This window comes from Lactuca sativa, chromosome 8 (genome assembly GCF_002870075.4).
Source record: "Lactuca sativa cultivar Salinas chromosome 8, Lsat_Salinas_v11, whole genome shotgun sequence".
NCBI classification, from domain to species: domain Eukaryota; kingdom Viridiplantae; phylum Streptophyta; class Magnoliopsida; order Asterales; family Asteraceae; genus Lactuca; species Lactuca sativa.
This window is the reverse complement of record NC_056630.2, coordinates 13,427,845-13,440,835: the sequence shown is the minus strand read 5'-3', so window position 1 is coordinate 13,440,835 and position 12,991 is coordinate 13,427,845. Positions and strand designations below refer to the sequence as shown.

The window sequence follows — 12,991 nt, the reverse complement described above, 5'->3', positions numbered from 1 at the left end:
AATAATTCATTGGGTCTCTCTCTCTCTCTCTCTCTCTCTCAAGTCTTTGTCATCTTCTTCTACTCAATCCCCAACACCCTTAATTTGACTAATAAAAAAACGGGCACTTCATTTACATTAGTTCATAGCCCTAACAACTTGATTTTTAAACATCACCACTGCTCCACCCCTACTCTGCCATAGAACCACCTGTATCAAATGTGAATCACCAACGTTGGCCACCGTTTGTCAACCAACAACCCCCCTTTTCCCTCTCCTGCTCTGACAATCAATCCTAAAAGCAATAACACCAGCAGAAATCGAGCGGAGGCAGAAATCGAGGGAGGCTCTTCGATCCTCGTCTGACCGAGAAGGGAGAAGAAAGAATGGAAAACAACAGCAGGTGGGGGTGTTTGTGAGGAAAGAATCCGACGAACCAAGGCTGCCGACCCTGTTTCAGTTTCTCTCCTTCCTCCACCATTCTTCCCTATCGATCAACAACTCAAAACATCTCCGCGTTTGTAGTGGTCCTTAATTTTGGCTTCGATAAAGTGAGAGGAAGAAGAACCGATAAACTAGCGAGCTATTACAACTCCTCAGCCATCCTCACTTGGTTCTCCGTCACCTCCAACACCTCCTCTCTCCGTCTATTGTTGGTGATTTGAAGCCACAGCTCCGATGAGTGAGCTATCAGCCGAGAAGGAGCTCATCGGAAAAACCGACTGCTCTTCCCTCTTCAACCATTATAGCCGCCTCCGCCTTTCCCCCCCTTGTGACTGCTTAACTACCATAGAACCACACTCCACCATCGGAGCTTCCTGATCGCAGCCTTCCATTCGTGATTTCAGCTTCTCCAAACAGACGAAGACGGAGATCTGTTCCCTTAGCTCTCAACCGGAGATGATGCAAGTTAAAGCCTCAGAGGGTCGCCGAAGATCGACGACTCTGTCTCTCCTCGCGATTTGAATGACCACCATCGGAACTTCTCATCGCTTCCGATTTGTTCGTTCCTCCAAATCCCCGAAACATATGAAGAAGATGATGTGCGTTTTTTATGTTTAGAGAGAGAGAGAGCATGTGGGCCCAATGAATTATTTATTTTGTCTTTTTTTTTTTTTAAATAGGATTAGGTAAAATTAATTCTAGAAAGAAATAGAAAGGGCATATTAGTCTTTTTATGTGGCTAAAGGACTGTTTGTTAAAAGTTTTGAAACCACAGGGACCATCTGTGAGGTTTTTTGAACTTAGGGATTAAACTTGATATTTTTGAAAACCATAGGGACCATTTTTGAAGTTTTGTCAAAAATAAAATAGAATGGGATCTGCTACCATAAACCCTTGACATCTCTACCTAAACGAAACACCCTTCATAGTTCTTCTCCAACTTGGAGTTGCAGAAGATAAAGTGGGCAAGACAGTCGAAGAGGTGAAGTAGATCTGAAGTGGGCGGCGTCGACCACGCTATTGGGGTTGTCACCTCTCCGGTGTCGGCACGACAACGATTTCTGGAAAAAAATTCATCATGATTTATGTATCTGGCCGGAGTTGGGATTTCAAGATCTGCAAACAATTTGTGGAATGCTAAGGGAGGAGGTAGGAGCTTTAGGATCTGTTAACAATTTCTGGAACTCAATTTCTTGAAAAACGGGTTTTGGGCATTATGTTCAATCAATTTTTGAAATGGATTTCATAATCGATTTTGTGCAATCTGGTTTTGGGCAAATTTGTGTATATGATTTTTTGCAGATTTTGGGTTACCCACTCTTCCACACGCAAACTGTAAATCGCAGCCTCTTTAAACCCTACACAAATGAAAACCAATGAAGAACGGATTTTTTTCTGGATTTACATAAACGAAAAACAGTTAATAGATTTTTGAGATTGTTCTGAAATTAATGGGTTTGTTTTTTAGGTTTTACAGAAAATTATAGATTGTTGGGATTTTTATGGTTTTGTTGAGTTTTTTCTTGTATTGGACATTTAAAGTGTTGATTTACATGATGTTCTCTTCATCTCCGATGGTGAGGGTATCAGTGGAGGTACTTTCAGGGGCTGTGGTAGGTGGACGGATGGTTTCCTGCGAGTAGAGATGATCGGAGATGAAGTAACCGAAGATGAAGGTTCATATTTCTTGTTTCTAGATTTAAGGGATTGGATGGGGAGTGGTATAGGCGGGGCGGGTGGTTTTTTCTTTTTCTTTTTAATATAATTAGAAAAACAAATTGTAAGTAAATAAAAAAATAAATAAGGGTAAAATAGTTATTTTATATCGCTGAGGGATGATCAGAGTGAAATTTTAATAGTATAGGCACGGTCCGAGTTAATTTTTAAAAATAGGGACAGAACATGCATTTTGACGTTTGGAGAAGAGATGATTGTGTAATTTACTCTAAAATCTACTTCTATATAATAAATTGATTTCTCCTCATGTTAAAATCCCTTATTCATTTTTAGCTTCGTAAAATGAGAGTTGTTTCTTAGACGATTTGCACGATTTCGCTGTTTCGAATAAAATCATCTCTATTGATCTAGAGTGAAAGAACATATACAAATCACGACCTCTGATCACTGTTTTCCCCACTGATTTATGATCGGTATATATTCTCAGCTGCAACTCTATTCTCAGCTGCAACTCTGAGCTTAAAACCAGACGATGAAGAAGGACAAATCAGTGTTAATTGCAAGCCCTAACGAAACTACCGAAGCAAATTCATCTTTTTCAAACAGAGTATTCCTTCCAGAAGATGAAGAAATGGAGAAGCAACAAACTACTAATGACTTCCCTTTGCCAATCGCCACTCGTAATGGTTCCTCGAAATACGATTTCGTCAAGGTTCGTTGCTTCTCTAATCCTTAAGTTTCTTCCTACTTCTTGTTGTGATATATATATATATATATATATATATATATATATATATATATATATATATATATATAACTGTAGCTAAATTTACATTAATTTATCTCCTTAGCTATGTATAGAGAGATGTAAACGACTGCGTTGGTTATAGGTTTTGTTTCTTTGTTTTCAGGTGAAAGTATGGTTGGGTGATAATGCTGATCACTACTATGTCCTCTCTAGATTTTTGCTTAGCAGAATGTTGACTGTTACTAAGGTGTTTTCGTCCTTTCTTTGTTACTTATTCTTCGTATTATCACTCCAATAAAGTTTTAAGTTAAACATCATAGTGTTCTTGTTTTCAGATTCCTAATCATGTCGCTCTAAAAATTGCCCTTGAACTCAAGAAGCTGCTCATAGATAATAGCCTTCTGGACGTGTATGTCATCATATTACATCCTCCAAATACTACCTTAACATTTGTCTCTTTAAATCTCATATATTAGTTTTTTGCAGCTCTCAATCTGATCTGGAAGCTAATTTGTTTAAGGTATATATATGTATCCCTGTTATCTCCATTTTAGCCATGTCTGAGATTTTAAAGTATGCCACTTTCAAATCAAAGGCATAACCATAATTATAACTTTGAGTGCAGCTCATGGAAAGGCGGGGCTATGGGCAAGAATATATAAATCGTTACAAGATGATGACAAGGTATTTCCCAACTCCCCTTTTGTCCCTTTTTATAAATTCTTAATTTAGTAATTAAATATTTCTTCTGTATTTATACCTTTTGTAGATTTCACCATCAGCGAGTACCATTAGTTATTCTTGTATGTGGCACAGCATGTGTTGGAAAGTCAACAATTGCTACCCAACTTGGTCAAAGGCTAAACTTGCCAAATGTTTTACAGGTGAATCTTGATGTCCCTTTTTTTTCTATATTTCAAATACATAAAACACATAATTTCATTTTTCTTGATGTTACAGACGGATATGGTCTATGAATTGCTAAGAACATCAACAGAGTATGTAACATGTCAGCACTTATATATGACAACTTTATACACATTCTTTTCTTAATGCAAACTACCATATAATATAGTAATATACCCCTTTGACTTTTTTTAGTGCACCTTTGACATCTTCACCTATTTGGGCACGAGACTTTAGTTCATCAGAGGAGCTAATTACTGAATTTTGTAGAGAATGTAGGATCGTTCGAAAAGGTAATGTACTTTTTTGTTTAAACCAAATGGTTTTTTTTTTTTTTTTAAACATTAAAGGATTTTCTTTTGTTTTGTCATATAGGTTTGGCTGGTGATTTAAAGAAAGCAATGAAAGATGGGAAACCGATCATTATTGAGGTAACAAAGAGTACATAAATATACATTTTTTTATGGCAATTCATGTAGATACAAATATTGACCTTTTTGCCCTTGCAGGGGATGCATGTGGATCCTAGTATATATTTAATGGATGAAGAGAACAAATCACCACATAAGGCTTCAAAAACAGATGAAAATGACTTAAAAGAAACAGAAAATAATGCTGAAATTTCCAAGACAGAAACAATTGGTGAAGAGTTGGATAAAGTTTCGGATGGGGTCAAATCTGTTCATATTGTTGACCAAGTTGCTGGTAGTCAAACTTAGCTCTTAATTTTATTTATTTATTTTTATTTTGTTACTTTCTGATTTCTTATTTGGCCATTCAGATGACAATAAGCCTATTTTAAGAAAAGAAAAATCCAGGGTCACTGAACCAGTAATAATTCCTATAGTACTTAAGATGGCTGAATTTGATCATAAGGTAATGATCATAAATAATTCATATCATTATTTCTTTTTCTTTTTTTAATTGAAAATGTCACTTGTTCTTGTCATTTGCAGGCACTACTAGAAGAGTGGATATCTAGCAGAAAATTCAGTGATAAGTATCCAATCCAGGTGTCAAATTTTATTAAGATTTATCATTTATTGTTGATCAAGGAAAAAAAAATATATTGATTTTTTTTTGAATGTTTTCAGGAAAAAGATAAAGTGATTAACAACTTAAAAACCATCCAAGATTATCTGTGCTCATTCAAGTCACATGGATTAACAGTTGCTAATATATCTGCTACAACATTCCCACAAACTCTTGATTGGCTGCACAATCATCTCCTTCAGGTATAATAAAAAGTGCCTAATTTCTGTTTAAATATAAAGTCAATAAGTCAAAGTAGTTTGAAATTAGCATGACCTATAGTTGGTGATAATATCTGTTAAGATTCTTGTATTTCCTGATTTTTATTTTTTAGTGTATTGAGCAAGGTATATCGACTGCCTCCAAAGGAAGCAGTAATCAGACAACACAACATGTGGAAGTTAAGAGTAGAGATTAATTAATATCTAGGAAAGTTGTTTGTTTTGTTTAATGGAATGGGATGGAATGGATGATTCCTGCAATTCTGTATATTGACCTTTTTTGTAAGTATAAAAATGTTTTGTAGCATTAACTAGGGTTGATTAGTCTTTTTGATCTTGAAACTTGTTTTTCTATTATTATGCTCTAAACAAACCATTGTTGCATGCTTCATTAAGATGGACAACATTAAAATGTTAATTCCAAAATAATTGTTGATTTAGATCTAGAAATATTTGTTTTTATAAGTTTTAATGCTTTGTCTGTATACTTGAAATGGTTTATTTCGTTGTTGATTTAAGAAAGGATAAGGTAAATTGTTTTCTTATTTTGAATTTCTTTTTATAATGTCAAATTGTTGATCAATTTTGTAATAAATAAAAATGCGGACTTCTAATCCATCCAAAAATGTCCCTCCCGCTGGTGGTTCTAGCTTGTGGAAAATATACATCCAAAATCACTGAAAATTGGAAAGTTTTTAGTTGTAATCAACAAATTATTAAATTCCATTTCAAAATTTCAAGAAACTTAACTGTTGGCTTTAACCCGTGTCTCTTTTTCCTTCTCATTAAGCTCTTCAATCCCCAGCTTATTCTTTGACTTGTCATTATATGTAGATGAAAAATCGTTTTAGTGGCAGATATATTGATTAAAAAAAAGTAAGTTACATTTTTGATCCCTGGTTTTTGCAATTTTCGTCCATATTTGATGTTTTTATAATGTTTTTGGTCTATGTTCCAAGAAAATGACTATATTTGGGACCAAAATTGCAATAAACAACTGTACTCCGGAACCAAATTGTTACAAGAACCTCAAATGATGACCCAAATTGCACAAGAAAACTTTTTGGGACCAAGGTTTCAAAGATCATCTAAACTGAAAGGACCAAAAATGAAACTTACTAAGAATATCAGGTCATTGTACTCATCTTTTTCTTTCTCAAACATGGCTACAACTTTCTTGTTCGCCCTCTTCTCAAGCCTTTAACAGACAAAAAGACAATGGCTAAATAAAAGAAAAGGCAATGTATTTTTGTTAATTTGTGTATATGTTCATTTCTTTCCTGATTAGATTTGGGCCGATTGGGCTATGGCAAGGCTCAACATATATCTCCAAGCTGGCATTGACGAACACCATGCCAAGTTCGATGGCCAAACTCGGTGAAGTTATACCAATGAGACATATACCGTTGTGTTTTTATTTACCATTTAAACAAATTACAATTTTAAAGAAATATCTCATTTTTCAAAAAAAAAAGTACTCTATTTTTAGAATCTAACCGTTTTCTTTTTTCTTCAAAATATTCAAATTTTAAACCATCCATCATCTACTATAAATACCAACATCATTCATTTTTCACCACATTCAAACATTTTTATTCTTTTTTGAATGACAACTTGACAGGTTAGATGTTAGTGTTAATACTCCAATTCATGTTAGTACCATGGATCGAACCCTGACATCCCTATTCATTTTTTACCAAATTCAAACATTTTTATTCAACTCTACTACCCTTTTATATTTTCTATCATCTTCTAAACTTCTTCATCCCTCAAAATGGCCCATATGTGGAGCAAAGAGGAAAATATAATTTTGGCTCGTGCATGAGTCGATGTAAATAAAGATCCAAATCACATCAACTACGTAGATAATAATTCTTTCTGGAATAGGATCACCTAACGGTACAACCGCGAAGTAGTTGCAGGGAGCCAACGAAGTAAGGATCAAATCTTTGTCAAATAGAGATCAACAAACGCAGTGACAATACAGTTTCACATTGTGTATAATAAGCTGAGGTGTAGTTCAACAAATTGTGAAAATGATGAAATGTTGTTCGCTAATGCTCTTCGAACTATTCGTGCAAAAAGTAAAAAATCTTTCCAGTTTATAGAGTTTTGGCAAAATGAGTAGATCTGACAAGCCAATACTTCGAATGAAGATGTCTTGTGTGTTATTTTAATTTAAAGTTTATTTTAAGTTTAAGTTTTACTTTAATTTCAAATGTGTTGTGTTTTATTTAATTTGAAATGTCTTGTGCTTTTTTCTATGTTGTATCTTTTTTAAGGGTGTTGTAATTTCTTTTCAAGTTTATGAAATTTAAGTTTTTATAAAAGTAATTGTTTAAATTGATTATTTTTTTTATATAAATTAATTTTAGTAAAAAAAATTAACATGACAAAAGTGGCAACCCACGCCCTCTAAATGATAAAATTTGAAGCAGTATAACAAATCCTATGCTTTTAGACCGGAGGGAGTAGTGTTACACTTGCTACAGTTCACATGTGCGCCACATAAAATTTGTCACACTACTTCAAAGATTGTCGTTTAGAGGGTGTAGGTTGTCACGTTTGTCATGCTATTTTTTTAATTTAATTTATATAAAAATAATCAATTTAACCAAAATATTTTTATAAAAACTAAAATTTCATTAAGTTTGATGAGTATGATGACATTTTCAAATAAAAAAATAAAAAATATTGATTATATTTTATAAACTTTATAAAATAAAATTATATTTTTGAGTTATAATAATAATTAACTTATATAGGAGTTTATTTGAATTAATAAAGGGTATTAAATATCAAAAAGAATAAATCAAATGTTAACTTTTATAAAGTTTACGGGTAAAAATAATATTTTTCATTTTAAGTTTGGGGTAAAAAATATAAAAAGAGAGAATTTCCAAGGACTATTATCGTAACTTCCAATTTATTTACTCTTTCTCTCTCGTCGGTAGTTCCTTGCCGAATTCATTAACCCTCAAAAGGCTGGCCGTTGCGGAGGCATTGCCAAGGGAAAAACCGATGCCAAAATGATGAGTTTTAAAGATTAAAATGGTGTAACCAATCCAATCATATATTAAAATGGTGTATTTTAGAGGCCAAACATTTTGGCCTTCATATTTGATGTTTGAATGTATCCCACATACAAAAATTGTGTATTTTAAAGGTTGGTTGGAATGATAAATAGAAAAACTAACACTAAAATAGTGTTTTTTAGTGTCTAGTTGTAATTGGTCTTCATGTGAAAAACTTACACTATTCTCTCTAACTTTACAGTTACAGTAATGTACTTTATATATATATATATATATATATATATATATATATATATATATATATATATATATATATATATATATATATATATATATATATATATATATATATATATATATATTAGAACATTATAACATTACTTTGAGAAATCTATTCTATATCATTGTATTTTCAAACTTTTTCTGACTGCATAATTTTTTTAAGGGTGTTGTTAATGGCACCCTATGGAACTAAAGTCAAATTTACAAAAATAATTACATATTACCTATGAACGAACACTAAAAACTATAAAATACATTACTGACCCTTTACTTATATATTAATTTTTGTTTTTCTACCTTTCAATTTAAAAAAGTTTCAAATTAATATATAAGTTGATAAACAATCAGATACAATTAATATTATATTTATGGTTATTTATGTATATATTATATTTTGTTTTCCTCCTTTTAATTTTAAAAAAATTACTCTCTCTCTCTCTCTCTCTCTCTCTCTCTCTATATATATATATATATATATATATATATATATATATATATATATATATATATATATATATATATATATATATATATAATAAAAAGATGTTACTATAAATATAATAAACTAAAGGGGGGAATTGCGAACATATAACATTAATAGCAGATTTAGCTTCTGCAAGCTGGTGTTTGATTTTTTATACTGTTTCATTAAGCTGCATCACACATAAATAGCGAATAGCGAGTAGCAAGTACCCGGAGAGTACTTGAATTGAGTAAATTATAAACAAATAAATTTTGAGAAAATTATATCTAATAAATATCATAAGTTTATTAAATATCATAGCAAAATAGATGAATATAAATAACAATTATAGTTTTTTATTAAAAAATATATATAAATTCCCATTTTGAATGATTTGACCGGGTTTTTTTTTTTCAAGTTTGACCGATTTTTCCTGAGTTAACCGAGTTGGACCGAGTTTCTCTAAGTTTGATCAATTTTCTCCGAGTTGGACTCAAATTTGACCGATTCCGAGTTTTTTTCCTCGATTATTAGATAACCGCCTCGGCATATACCCGATTCCAAGTTTTTGCCTGATTCTTAGATAAAGTAATAATACAATATATAATACAAAATTTGAAAAAAAAAATAGGATGTATTTTAAAACTATTTTAATACATGAACTTGTATATAATAATAAAAAAAAAAGGCTAAAAACATATAATTTAAAACTATTTATATAAAACATGGTATAATAGGAGATATTTATACAAATTAAGGTGCTAATAAAAGATATTAAAAAAGAGAAGTTTAAATCGGGTGTGAATTTATTTATTTTAATATAAAATAAAAAGATGTTATTATAAATATAATAAACTAAAGAGGGGAATTGTGAACATATAACATTAACAGCAGCTTTTGCAAGCTGGTGTTTGATTTTTTATACTGTTTCATTAAGCTGCATCACACATAAATAGCGAATAGCGAGTACCTGGAAGATACTCGAATTGAGTAAATTATAAAGAAATAAATTTTGAGAAAATTATATATAACAAATATCATAAGTTTATTAAATATCATAGCAAAATAGATGAATATCAATAACAATTATAGTTTTTTATTAAAAATATATATAAATTTCCATTTTGAATGATTTGACCAGGTTTTTTTTCAAGTTTGACCGATTTTTCCTGAGTTGACCGAGTTGGACCGAGTTTCTCTAAGTTTGACCAATTTTCTCCGAGTTAGACTCAAATTTGGCCGATTCTGAGTTTTTTTCCCCGATTATTAGATAACCGCCTCGACAAATACCCGATTCCAAGTTTTTGCCTGATTCTTAGATAAAGTAATAATACAAATATATAATACAAAATTTGAAAAAAAAAAATAGGATGTAATTTAAAACTATTTTAATACGTGAACTTGTATATAATAAAAAAAAGGCTAAAAACATATAATTTAAAACTATTTATATAAAACATGGTATAATAGGAGATATTTATACAAATTAAGGTGCTAATAAAAGATATTAAAAACGAAAGTTTAAATCGGGTGTCAATTTATTTATTTTAATATAAAATAAAAAGATGTTATTATAAATATAATAAACTAAAAGGGGGAATTGTGAACATATAACATTAACAGCAAATTTAGCTTCTGCAAGCTGGTATTTGATTTTTTATACTGTTTCATTAAGCTGCATCACACATAAATAAAAAGTACAGAAACAAATTATAGGATCAATAATTAATAAAAACCATCAATAAAAAACAAAATAAATCCTTATCCTAATTTTCTTTATCTCAAACTTTAAAAAGAAACCCAAACAAAAACTATTGCTAAGAAATCAAGATCAAAATCAAAACAAACCAACAATTCACCATTATTACTAAAGTCAGTTCATGATAGTAATGGTTATTTCTTCTACAAATGTAAAGCTTTGTGCATTAAAATTAATAAATAAAAGTAAATTTGTGGGTTTCATTTAAATCAGATCTTGATTTTCTTTTATAGTATATAATTTCTTTTCAGGGTTAGGTTTGAAAAAAATGAAAGAGGATGAAGGAGATGAATATAGTCACCATTTTGTAAAAGCTGTTTTCCTGTATTTTCAGTTTTCAGTGTCCACCTCCACCCCAAGGTCAGTAACGGGTCAGATCGGGCAGCTCAGTCACCCTGCCCGTTGAGTTGAGCTGGGTTCCACGACAGATCCAAGAGTTTACCACGTTGCTCGTCGCATTGCACAAGTTAACTCCCACCATATTTCCAGTTGACACCTGTGTGTTTCATATATTTTTTCAATTTTTTTTTCAGAGATGATTGAAGCCTTAGGTTTTGTCGCTGAAAGCTAATGAAGCGAGTTTACTGTAGTTGCAAGAGTGTGATGGTGAGTGACGAAGATGAAGATTCATTGGATAAATGCCGTGAGCGACGACAGAGGAGGATGGCCATGAGGAGGTTGGCAGCAGGTGCGCCCGGTTTATCGGTTATTGCTACTGAAGATATAACCACTGAAGATGAACGTCAAAAGTACTGTGCGGCACAGACGACCACTGATATCCCGACAACTTCCATCTCCGCAGCTGCGATCATGAGCTTGATTAGCATCATGGAGACGCCGCCGCCGCCGCTTCACGGTATCATGTCAGTGGTCGGTAGGCAGCGTGAAATGGAGGATGAAGTTTCAGTTCGGACGAACTTATGCCGGCCGGAGATCAACGGTTTCCGACCTGTGCATTTCTTTGGTGTGTTCGATGGACACGGTGGATGTCACGTAAATTTCTCCCCTGTTTTTCACAATTACTTTGCATCTCGAAAAATAACTTTTTGTTGAAATGACAGAATTGCACTTCAAACTTTTTTCTCCTAAAGGTATTTATGTCATACCTCATTGAAGATGCAATTAAATTTGTTTAGCAGGTATCAGCATTGTGTAAAGAGAAGATGCACGTTATCATGGAGGAGGAGTTAATGGGGATGAAGGTAACAGGAGACAAGCCGGATAGTAGTGGTGGCGAAGAGCTATGGAAGACGGCGATGAAGCGGAGTTTCCAGCGGATAGATGAGATGTCGATGAGATTGTGTCTGTGTGGTGGATCGAGTAGTATCTGTAGATGCAATCCGCAGTTGTCTTTCATAGGATCGACGGCGGTGGTGTCGATTCTGACGAAGGAGTACATATTTGTGGCAAACTGTGGAGACTCACGCGCCGTCCTCTGCCGTAACGGCAGGGCCATACCCCTTTCCGTCGACCATAAGGTAAATAACATCCCCAAACGTTACTATTTACTACTCTCCAATCATTCCGTTTTTGAAAGACGATTGTTATGAAATTGGTTCATACTGTGTTGATTCCAGCCTGATAGGGAAGACGAGCGATCAAGAATCGAAAGTTGTGGAGGACGAATCATGTTTGCAGATGGAGCACGAGTGGAAGGGATCCTGGCGATGTCCCGGGCAATAGGTTAGTTTTCAAATCGGGAATGGGATTGAAATTAAACATGAAGAATTGTTGATTAGATGTGGTACGAATTGACAGGTGATAGGCCTCTGAAACAGTGGGTAACGTCTGAACCAGAAATCACGGTGACAAGAAGAGAAGCCGGAGATGAATGTTTGATAGTAGCGAGTGACGGATTATGGGATGTTATTTCAAGCGAATTGGTTTGTAAGATAGTTCACGAATGTCTTGGAGAGAAGCAGGAGCCTCGGATTGCCGGATGCAGCAGCGAGTCAGCAGCGACGTTGCTGGTACGTCTGGCTTTGGGACGTCGGAGCACCGATAACATCAGCGTCATAGTTATTGATTTGAGGAACTGAAATTTTGGACGTGGATATGAATCAAGTCTTGTAAATAAGGTTCAGTAAGAGAGAATTATGCACAAATAGACTTTTATTGGATGGTTTCATTTTAGGGTTTTTCACATAAAGATCTTAAGTTTTTCATTTGATTGGTTTTGTTGTTAGGATGATTTTTTGTTTGTTAATGTTTAGGGTTTGTTAAGTTTTTTCTATCTCGCTTTTACGTTTACAAAAAATAATAATAATAAAATCAAAAATCAAAATCAAAATCAAATAAAAGTAAATATAAAATCAAATTTATAAAAAGAATCTTAAATTTATAAAATTTTTATGTTATTACTTGTTTTTATATTTGATATGAAAGTCTTTAAGTTTGTTAAATTTTATCGGTTTTGTCATTGAAAACATGCTATTACAAATAATA

The 12,991-nt window shown here is 32.8% G+C and overlaps 2 protein-coding genes across 5 annotated transcripts; both read left to right on the top strand.

The window, feature by feature from the left end:
- The first annotated feature begins 1,308 nt into the window (after positions 1-1,308).
- Positions 1,309-5,349, top strand: LOC111904053 (P-loop NTPase domain-containing protein LPA1 homolog 1). Of its 3 annotated transcripts, XM_052766100.1 has the most exons (16): positions 1,309-1,572; positions 2,014-2,099; positions 2,588-2,812; positions 3,012-3,095; positions 3,184-3,257; positions 3,335-3,368; positions 3,474-3,532; positions 3,618-3,732; positions 3,809-3,846; positions 3,950-4,047; positions 4,130-4,185; positions 4,264-4,459; positions 4,536-4,630; positions 4,711-4,767; positions 4,849-4,989; positions 5,121-5,349. In XM_052766100.1, the coding sequence occupies exons 3-16, from the start codon at positions 2,633-2,635 to the stop codon at positions 5,202-5,204; spliced, it is 1,311 nt and encodes a 436-aa protein (XP_052622060.1). In that variant the 5' UTR covers positions 1,309-1,572; positions 2,014-2,099; positions 2,588-2,632; the 3' UTR covers positions 5,205-5,349. The 3 variants fall into 3 exon arrangements, with proteins under 3 accessions (XP_052622060.1, XP_023755601.2, XP_052622059.1); XM_023899833.3 differs by lacking the exon at positions 2,014-2,099 and having other exon boundaries at positions 5,134-5,349; XM_052766099.1 differs by lacking the exon at positions 2,014-2,099 and having other exon boundaries at positions 1,310-1,572.
- Positions 5,350-10,611: 5,262 nt separating this feature from the next.
- On the top strand, positions 10,612-12,777 carry LOC111904052 (probable protein phosphatase 2C 75). Of its 2 annotated transcripts, none has more exons than XM_023899830.3 (4): positions 10,612-11,539; positions 11,683-12,024; positions 12,124-12,229; positions 12,305-12,777. In XM_023899830.3, exons 1-4 carry the CDS (start codon positions 11,117-11,119, stop codon positions 12,583-12,585), a joined length of 1,152 nt encoding a protein of 383 aa, XP_023755598.1. In that variant the 5' UTR covers positions 10,612-11,116; the 3' UTR covers positions 12,586-12,777. The 2 variants fall into 2 exon arrangements, with proteins under 2 accessions (XP_023755598.1, XP_023755599.1); XM_023899831.3 differs by having other exon boundaries at positions 10,613-11,539; positions 11,686-12,024.
- The last annotated feature ends 214 nt before the right edge of the window (positions 12,778-12,991 follow it).